Source organism: Gossypium arboreum, chromosome 11, assembly GCF_025698485.1.
Source record: "Gossypium arboreum isolate Shixiya-1 chromosome 11, ASM2569848v2, whole genome shotgun sequence".
Lineage (NCBI taxonomy): Eukaryota > Viridiplantae > Streptophyta > Magnoliopsida > Malvales > Malvaceae > Gossypium > Gossypium arboreum.
This window is the reverse complement of record NC_069080.1, coordinates 670,699-680,961: the sequence shown is the minus strand read 5'-3', so window position 1 is coordinate 680,961 and position 10,263 is coordinate 670,699. Positions and strand designations below refer to the sequence as shown.

General features: G+C 29.8%; 2 protein-coding genes across 2 annotated transcripts; one reads left to right on the top strand and one right to left on the bottom strand.

The window, feature by feature from the left end:
* Window positions 1-1,834: 1,834 nt before the first annotated feature.
* LOC108456461 (uncharacterized) lies at window positions 1,835-2,702 on the top strand. The gene is made up of 2 exons (XM_017755033.2): window positions 1,835-1,891; window positions 1,977-2,702. The coding sequence occupies exons 1-2, from the start codon at window positions 1,835-1,837 to the stop codon at window positions 2,553-2,555; spliced, it is 636 nt and encodes a 211-aa protein (XP_017610522.1). The 3' UTR covers window positions 2,556-2,702.
* A 3,410-nt stretch (window positions 2,703-6,112) lies between these two features.
* Window positions 6,113-8,219, bottom strand: LOC108454702 (40S ribosomal protein S20-2-like). Its single transcript, XM_017753243.2, has 4 exons — window positions 8,143-8,219; window positions 7,684-7,814; window positions 7,213-7,326; window positions 6,113-6,556 (listed from the first exon to the last, which is right to left on the bottom strand). The coding sequence occupies exons 2-4, from the start codon at window positions 7,793-7,795 to the stop codon at window positions 6,414-6,416; spliced, it is 369 nt and encodes a 122-aa protein (XP_017608732.1). The 5' UTR covers window positions 7,796-7,814; window positions 8,143-8,219; the 3' UTR covers window positions 6,113-6,413.
* Between the last annotated feature and the right edge of the window lie 2,044 nt (window positions 8,220-10,263).

Below are 10,263 nucleotides of genomic sequence, written 5' to 3'. Positions count from 1 at the left end.
TGGACAAATTTGCATGTCTATGATTCATATTGCAATATTTTATCACAATTTCCTCTTTAATATTTCGTAATCAGATTCCAAGAGCTTGTTTTCGTGTTGGTAGAAGGTCATCTTAGGGATACCTCTATTTTTGTAATAGCAACATAACAGCATTCGTCGGCAAAAAAAAAAAAAAAAAAACACTAAGGCGTCGGGTAGGCTCATGCATTTTCTGCAAATAAATATGTATGCAGAATCATTCCCAACCATCTTATTTTATTCTAACTTTTATTTCTTTAAATTTTTTATGTCTAATTCGTATTTTTCAAATTAATTAAGAAACCGTGAGTTTAAACGTATTTAAATACATTATAACTCTCGTTTATGAACTAAAGATATATGAATAAAAATAAATAATACTAAAGAAAATATATATGCTAAAGGAAGATGGATGCATTTTAATTTTTTTCGTTATAATATTCGTTTTTCGTTCTCAATAATATAAAAATAACAAAAAAAACTATATAAATAATTATGAGGAAAAGTACAGCTCAAAGTACTTTATTCCTTGTTTATAAATGATAGTAATCAATTAAATTATAAAAACTGTTAATGAGACATTAGTAAGTTCAAATTTTAAAAACATTTAGATTTCATGTTTAGATTCCAGTTTCAAAAACACGTCAATGTCAAGAAACAACAATGTAGAAGTTGTCTATTAATTGTTGTTGTAATTATAAAATTTCTTAAAATATCACTTTTAATAGGAGATTTGTTGGGTTGTGAACAGAGTTAAACATGGGAGCCTTGTCTTTTTTTCTTTTCTTTTCTTTTCTTTTTTTTTTGTAAGAAATTATCAACACAATTTAATGCTTTGCTGTGTGGGTTTTTTTTTTTTTTTCATTTGAAAATTTAAATTGTCTCTTCATAAAGGACACAACAGCTTATCTAACATTAATTACTGACTTGTGCAGATCATTTCCGAATTTATTATAATAATTGTATATCAAGTTGCTTCCACGAAGCTTATATTAGATCCCTTTTATTTATGTTAAATTTTAACAAATTTGGAATTGAAAATATATATTAGAAGTTAAAATACGTAAGTGATACTAATATATAGTTGCAAAATAGATATATATTTTAAAATCAAAACTAATTAGGTTATTATATTAATTTAGTATTTGAGTTCGACTTTAATGTTTAATTTAGTATCTCGGGTTATTTGTCTTAATTTGGTACTTATATTTGGTTTCAATGTTCACTTTGATACTTGGTTTTTCAATTTGACACTGAAATTTTTTCCTATCCCAATTAAGTACTTGAGTTTAGTTTTATTGTTCAATTTGGTATTTAGTTTTTTTTTTATCTCAATTAATTATATTTTTTTACTAAACTACACGTGTCAAACATTCATTGGGTGACATGATATCATTTGATCTGTATACCAAGTTAAACATTGAAACAAAACTTAGGTATCAAATTGAGATAGAAGTATCAAATTAAACACCAAAACTAAACTCATTAACCAAATTTTATATTAACCCAAATTACTTTCAAGTTTAGAAATGGCAAAATTGATGTTATTAACCCAAAACAATCCACTATCTTGAAATTTGACACAATAGTTGGATTTATTTTTTTTTAAATTTAACTAATAGACATGGCCAGTTGGACTTAAATTGCACACTTCAAAAGTATATCATCCTCCTTAGATTCCTCCTATATATATATGTGTGTGTATATATATAAAACCCATTCTCCATTAACCAACACATCTCTATCAATTGAACAAAGGCTTGTAAAACCCTTTAGTCGCTTCAATCCAAAACCTGCAACAAAACAAGAAACGAAAATGGCTTTCTGGTCTGCTGAGAATGCCACAAAAGCATACCTCAAAACCTTGAAAATGGTAAGTTTCCTTCATACATACATACAAGTTTTGCTTTGCAATTGTCTAAGAGTTCCCCATTTTGAGTTTGGTTTCATGTATGCAGGGCCAAAACGCTAAAGAACCAAACGCAGCCGAATTCATATCCGCCCTTGCAGCGGGCAACAACGCGCAGCTAATGGTCGCAGCATGTGCCGATGCTGCCGATTATACCACATTAGCTCTAGTAGCAGCCGCTCATCAAACAGGCGGCCGTGTCATTTGCATCCTCCCCGGCACCGAACAACTCCGATCATCGAAGCAAATCCTCGGTTACGACGCTTGTCGTGTCGAGTTCGTAGTCGGTGATGCTCGAAATCTACTGCTAAGCCAATACACAGAAGCCGATTTCGTGCTTATTGATTGCAACCTAGAGAATCATGAAGGCATGGTTCGAGCAGTGCCGGCTGGCACGAAACGAAATGGAGCTGTCGTTGTGGGTTATAACGCATTTGCTAAAGGTTCGTGGTGGTCCGGTGGATCGAAAACTCAATTGTTGCCGATAGGAGAAGGGCTGCTGGTCACTAGGATCAAACCAAATGCTTTGGTGAAGAGAAGCCAATGGATTGTAAAGGTGGATAAATGCACTGGGGAAGAACATGTGTTTAGGGTCAGGTTTCCACAAGGGAAAGGCATCAAAGCTTAGATTTTCATTGTTCCACTGCTTTTCCCTGCAAACCAAACGGAAAAAAAAGGGGGTTAGCATAGGTTAAAATTAGTTTATGGAGAGTTTTAATTTGTATATAGCGATTAATATATAGTAAATCATTTGTCTCGAAGTGTTAATTAAAAAGATTGAACATTGCACTGTGCTTTGGTTTTGATGGAGTTAATATTAGCTAATTTTTCATATGATCGAAAGATAATCATTGGATTAAATTCTAAAAATGACTATATTTTTGGCCCATTGCAAAGAATTTCTTGAAACAACACCCTTCACAAATTATTAGAGCAATTTTAAAGAAAGATTCAGGTTTGAACCTTCTCAATCACATTACAAAAAGAAACAATCATAAATCTCAAAAGATTAATCTCAATTAATCATAAAATGATAATAAAAATATCTTAATTTTACCAACTCTAATTTACCTGCCTAAAGAAATATAAAATTTTGGATATAAAATTAAAAATTTTGTGTTGAAATATTTAATTTAATTATTAATTTTCAAAGAAGCCAAAATGAAAATTTTGCATTTAATCAAATGCTAAACAAATCTGTTTTAATTTTGAGAATATCTCTTAAAGCCAAAGCTCCTATATTCCCTCTGGCTATGCCCTTATTTTGGAATAATTAGTTACGGGCAAATAGGGTCTTTGGTCCCTTTAGTTAAGTGGATTAATATAAACTTTAGTCCCTCTTAGTTATAAAGAATAGAATTTAAAACTTTTGTAAATAAATTTCTTATTTTGACCCCTTTGATTTCCCCTTGATACTAAGCTATTATTTAAATTCAAGTGGATACCTTATGTAAATATATATTTAAAGAATAATAGTTCTCAATATGAAAGACATAATTTAAGACAAAGCTATTACATGACAATGTAAAGTTAACCTATGTTTTGCTTTTACCTTAATTTAAAATCGATATTATAAACTAGAAAAAGAAAATGTTAACGTATAATTAAGTAAATTATATAAAATGATGATAGAACAGCTCAAACATAGAAAGACCAGCTAGATTTTGCAGAGAGCTTTAAGTTTCAATCTTATTTTAATCTTTAATTAAATATAGTGATCAAATTTTAAATTGGGTTTGTCTTGAACAAAAGAACGTGGGGGTGGTTTGCTTAATCTATCTTTAATGGAGATTAACAAAAGTAATTAATGCACTGTTGGAAGTTGTTTATTTTCAATGTCCCTCTTATTTTGGACATCACATGTAAGTTGATAACTATTTTAGCAATAGATTTTTAGAATAGATTAAATATATATGTAAAATAAACAAGCTATACAGCTTTTAATATGTTTATAATAGTGGATTATGAACAACAATGCTACAATTTAGTCACAAGGTTATTGCATGTTAGCATTAATGATCAGGAAAGCATTAAGGAGGGTAAAAGTATTATGGAATTTTCTGCAGTAGGAGTTAGATTACATTTTTTTTTTATTTCAAAAATTGGCAAATTAATCTCTGTATGTTAGATAAAAGAGTAAATTGGTTCTTTTGTTAAAATTTTCATCTATTTCTACTGTAACAGCCCGTTTTCAGTGAAATCGGAATAGTGGTTTTGGGACCACAAATCCGAGTCCGGAAGGAAAATTATTTTAATATTATTTCATTATCTGCATTATGATAGTAATATTGTATAAAAATTTCGTTAAGAAAATTTTACCGATTACATGTTTAATTGATAAAAGGACCAAATTGCATTAAATGCAAAAGTTGAGTTCTAGTAGCTATAAGTATCAAATAGCTATGAAATTCAAAATTTGAGGTCCTTATATGTGAAATAGACCATTAAGTGGAGTTAGTAGATAAACATAATTAGTCATCATGGGAAAATCTAATAAAGAAAAGGACTAAATTGAAAAGTGAAAATAATAAAAGATGATAAATGATTAAATAACAAAATATCATATTTTTCATCATCTTTCCCAAATTATTTTACATAGAAATCATAGTTAGAAGAGCTTGGAGGTAGCAAGCTTATTTGGCTCAATTAGATCCGAATAGACCAAATACGGAGTTAGTTCGAGGAAAAGAAAAAGTGTCAGATTAGTAAGTTTTGCATACAAGAACAATTATCGAGATAAGTTCGTGTAACTAAATTTTGTATATTTATATGTTTGAATTGAATGTTGTATATGTAAATGGTGTAACTAAATTAGGAGAAAACTTATTATCAATGATGGTTTGATAAGATTTATTTGAATTCAATATCCATCACTTACTTTTGGCATAAATTATTTTCTCATTTAATTAAAATTAAAATATTCAAAATTTATCTTTAATTTTTATTTAAAACTATGCAAAATATATTAAATAATATCATATTAATAAGATTAAAATTATGAAATAATAAATTTTTTAAATAAAACTTATATCTGGAATTGGAATTGGAATTATAATTATACCAAAAAAATGGGGAGTAACTATTACCGATAAAATAACTATATTTAGTGATTAACTTAAACATTAAAGAGGTTGTAAGAAATTAATAAATGCCAGTTTGGATTGTAATGCTTTTTTCCTAGCTATACATACTGCTTTATATATAGCTCCATTTCTTTTGCATTCTATCATCAAAAACAAATATGTCCAACTTATATGATAAGCTCGCAATTCTTGCCTACGAAGGCTGGTCATGGGATTGCCATGCCCTCGCTCTTCTTATGGCGACGGGGCTAGCAATTTTCTGCTGTGGATGGTGATTGTGGCGGGTATGAAATTCACCAAAACCAACCCACCTTTGCCACCTGGTCCTCGAGGCTTGCCTATAATAGCAAACCTTCCGTTCATCAGAGTGATAATGTGCACGCTTTTTGGGTGGTTCATCGGAATGGGACGAAGAGGAAAGCAAGGATTTGATTGAGTTGAGGAAACGATTAAATGAATTTGTAAGATTATTTACAGCACCCAATGTTTGTGATCTGTTTCCAGTTCTTGCCCCGTTTGATATACAAGGAATTGGATCCAAATCGAAGAACCATTTGTCGTAGTTTTATGGGGTTTTAGAATCAGTGATGATGAACCGAATACAGATCGGTGATGATGGAAAGAGAAGGGATGAAATTAGTGTGATTTTATGCAGCAATTGTTAGAGCTGCATCAGCGAGGAGATGATAAAGACTCTTTATCCATCACTGAAGTAAAGGCTGTGCTTTTGGAAATTAATCCTGTTTTCTGTGCTTCTGGAAATTAATCCTGTTTTTCTTTTGGTTTTGAGTTTAATTGTTGTAGTTAATTTTATTGCCGGATATACATTCCCTAAAAAACCCCGGGTTTTCATTAATGCATGTCCCATGCAAAAAGACCCTGAGTTGTAGGATGATTTCCTTTGGTTTCAGCCCAATAAATTCTTAGATACCTATATTGATTACCAAGGGAACAGTTTTCCGGTATTTGCCATTTGGGTTGGAAGGAGGATTTGCGTCGGTAATGAGGATTTGTGTCGGAATTCTTTTGGCAGAAATATGTGTAATCGTTCGAATGGGTATGACAGGAAGGGACGAAGCCCAGTTTAGAAGAGAATTTCGGGTTTGTTTTGAAGAAAACAGAACCACTTGTTGCCATATCCTATGCACGCCTTCCTAATTTAGAGCAATACCAATGAATATAGGTTCATGTTCATACATATGATAGTTAATGTGTAGATAAAATGAAGAGGTCAAAATGGTAATTTCATGATTTTTTTCAATGTCAAAATAATGCATAAATAGAGAATGCAACCATAATCTTTTAAATAACAAAAGAAAACAAAATCTGCAGTTGTGACACGAAAGCCCTTTGAATCAACTAAAACTAGTTAAGGTCCGAAAAAGGCAAAATGAGGCACACATTTAAGAATCTGCAATGGTGACCTCGACCTCAACTCCGGGTTCGATGGTGATGGAAGTAATTTGTTTAACCACGTCGGGAGAGCTGAAAAGGTCAATAACTCGCTTGTGAACACGGAGTTCAAACCGATCCCATGTGTTAGTTCCTACAAAGCACACAAATAGTATCATTACTTGTCCATACAAGTTATTCACTATACATGAAAACCTTGGAGCATACTTCACTTTATTGGCCTGCAAATCAAACCCCGACCATAGCCAACAATCAACAATACAAGTACTGTGGAAGCCCTTATACTAGGAGTCGAATTGCATTTTACCCCCTTCACTCAAAAAATAAGCAAATTAGACCCTATAAGTTAGATCAAAGAGACACACCAATTTGATATACAAGAACAAATTTGCCCATTTTTTGAGTGAATGGGGGGAAAGTGCAATCTTTTACCACAATCAACTGATATAATTGAGAGTTACAGTATCACATTCACTAGTAACCAATGAATATATAAACTCCATGTTATGTAGGGGAAAAAAAATGCACCAAGTAGCTCAAACATTAAATTCTTCCAGTACCAAGGCAAGTTTGATGTGTTTAAACATGCAAAAACGAAGAGAAGGCAGTTCTTAATGATTTTTCTAATATAAAATAATAATAGAGTACAGATGAATAATTCAGATTTGCAGTATAGAGCAGGGGAATCATAAACATTATAAGTTCCCAAAGGATGCTTTCAAGATAAGAAACAAAGTCTACATAAAAGTAAGGTACAAAATACCGCAACATGCAAGGTAAGTAAAATACCTTCACCACAGGGAGACTTCCTTGTGGTGATGTGAAGAACCTTGGTGGGCATTCTCACTGGTCCCTTAACCCTCAGTCTCTTATCCTTGGCACCACGGACCAAGTCAGCACAAACTATAAATCAAAAAGAAAAATATTAGGATAACTAATGCTAATTGAATTGGTATCATCAATCTATCGAAAGTACTATCATATTGAGGTACTTCCTATACGATTTTACACCGAGGATGTGCAATGTCACACATGAAATTTGATTTGCGATTTTATACATGAATTTTTAATTTGATTCAATTTTCACAAATCACTAAAAACATTATCGAATTAGCACTATTTTACATTGATGTATTACATACACGAACAATTATATAAATCCATTATGAAAATCATTGTAAGTATTCATTTCTTTAAATGTGTACAATTGAATCAAAATCAAATTTTCATCTATACATATGAACCAAAATTTTATTGTACCTTTCTCGAGGTTTTTCACATTCTTGGAGGAGAGAGTGATCCTGATTTTGTGAACCTGCTCTTGGGATTCCTCCAAACCAGGCTTGGTCGGTTTCATAGCAGCATACGCCATCGTTTTCGACTCTTAGTTTCTATTCAAGAACACCCAATTCCAGTAAATTAATAAAATATCCCAATCTAAAAGAAAATCACAAAGTTGATAAAATCTTAAAGCGATGGAAACAAATCACAACATGGGATTCAATATTCAAATAACTGAGTTCAAAAGTACAAGAGATTGAAAAAAAACTTCACTATATTCATTACAAATCCAGTAAAAGAATATAAAGCAAAAATCTTCTGGTTTATGGAATAACAAAGAAAAACCAGAATAAAGAAAAAAAAATCTATGCCACTAATTTAATGAAAGCATTTCGTATATAAAAAAAAATACGAAGAAAAAAAAAGTGAGAGAGAAACCTGAAGAAGTGAGAGATGGGAAGTTTCAAGCTATGTTCTGTGCTGCCGCTTTGCTCAAAAAAACAAACGGCGAAACGAGAAAGAAGGCTCTGTAGAAGATTTATATACGTGGAGGTGATGAGCTTGGAGTTAGGGTTTTTTGCTCAAGGGAAAAAACAATATTTAGTTCTTAAACTTAGTATTGTTTTTCAATTTAGTCTCCAAATTTAGCAAATATTCTCAATTTGATCACTGAATTTGGATTTCGTTTTGGTGTAATGACATAGTTCTCTCAGATTTTCTTAGTCACCACTTGAAAATTTTATATAAAATATATTTTTAATGAAATGATACAATCTCATTATTTCATGTCATCCTAATTTAATAAAATCTAAATTTAGAGATTAAATTGAGAAAAACTGTCAAGTTTCAAGATTATATGGGCTAAAAAAGTTCATAGATCAATATGGAAAAGGTTTTCAAGTTTAGGGACTATATTTTAATTTATCCCTTTTCTCAACTTGACTGGGTTTGCGGGTCGGATGCAGATATTTCTTGAACGCATCGTTTTAAATTTCACGGCCCAAACGAGCCTTTTGGGCTCCAGGGGCAAGCCCATTAAATTAGGGTGTTTAGTTTATTTCAAATTTCATTTTTTTGGAAATTTATTTCAAATAAAATTTCAAGCACTGTGAATTTTTTTTTAAAAAAAAATTCCTAATATATTGAAAATCTTCAAACACTTTATCAGACAAACTTTCATTGGCATAAAACAAATTTAACATTGCATAACAATACATATTAGATTAAAATTCATGTATAATTTTAAATTTTATTTCTATTTAGTAAAATTGTAAATTATTTTCTTCATAAATATTTAAAAATAATTTTTCAATTAAATAAATTTTAATTATTCTTTATCTAGAAATTTTAAGTTATTTTCAATATTTGTATATAAAATTTATTTTTATCCTGAAAGATAAAAATAATTATAATTAAAATAAAAAGTAAGCACAAACTTGAACTTATATCTCAAAAACCCTTCAAACATTTCGAGTAAGATTTTTAATTTTTCAATTTTCCTTTGTCAACCCTTGCATTAACAGGCAAGGCATAATGAAATTTTCAACGTGTTCTCATTGTTATGTGTCTCATTTTTCTACTCTGCTCGGGATTCTGACATTGACCAAATTTTCATACTGAAAAATACTTTTTAAAAATTTAGTTTTTTCTTCTCCTTCTTTTAGTTTTAAAATTTAAATTTATTCGTGTGATATTTTAAAATTAAAAAATATTCAATCAATAAATATATAACTAAAAGATAATATTTTCAATAAGCTTAAATTCAATAAAAATAACAATATTAACTATTCAACTTAAATTTTAAAATTTAAAAATATAAAAATTAAATTTATAATTTTTAAAAATATAACAACTTATAAAATATTTTTACGAAAAAAATAAAAGAAAAGTTTGATTTAAGGAAAACGTCACGTACCGAGATTGAAGGCAGGAATCAGCACATGAACAGTACGTGACAAAGAACGACCGTGTTATGTCACATCCTGCTTTATGATCTTTTCTGATTGCCATTTTCCTTTTGATTTTATTTATCACTATTTTTCTTTACCAATTGGTTTTAACGTATCAACACTTGTGCTATTTGATTCTTGTTTTACTAACTTTATATTATAAATTAACTCCATACTTTATTACACTTTTTGAGTCTTACAAAATCTTGCATTCTTTCATTTCGGGGATATGTCCCTTTAGCAACCACTCTAACATAGTCAAAATGACATTTACCTATATTCCATTTTTTTTTATTTGCAAATTATGACCTTTTAATTACACCTTTAAATTATTAATTTTAGACTAATTAAATTATTTTATTATTAAAATTATTAATTTAAACGATAAATCAAATCTTTCATAACAAAATTTAAAATGAAAAATTAAAGAAATAAAACATTGTCCATAATTAAGTTAACAAATTTTGGTAATAAAAAACTTAATTAATAAACTCAATAAATGTAATTAAAATATTGAGTTCTAAAATTTTAATTTAAACTGAAAGTTATAATTTAGAAATATTTAGTGTAATTAACTTAAATTTTTTCCTTATAATATCAGTCAGGTCAG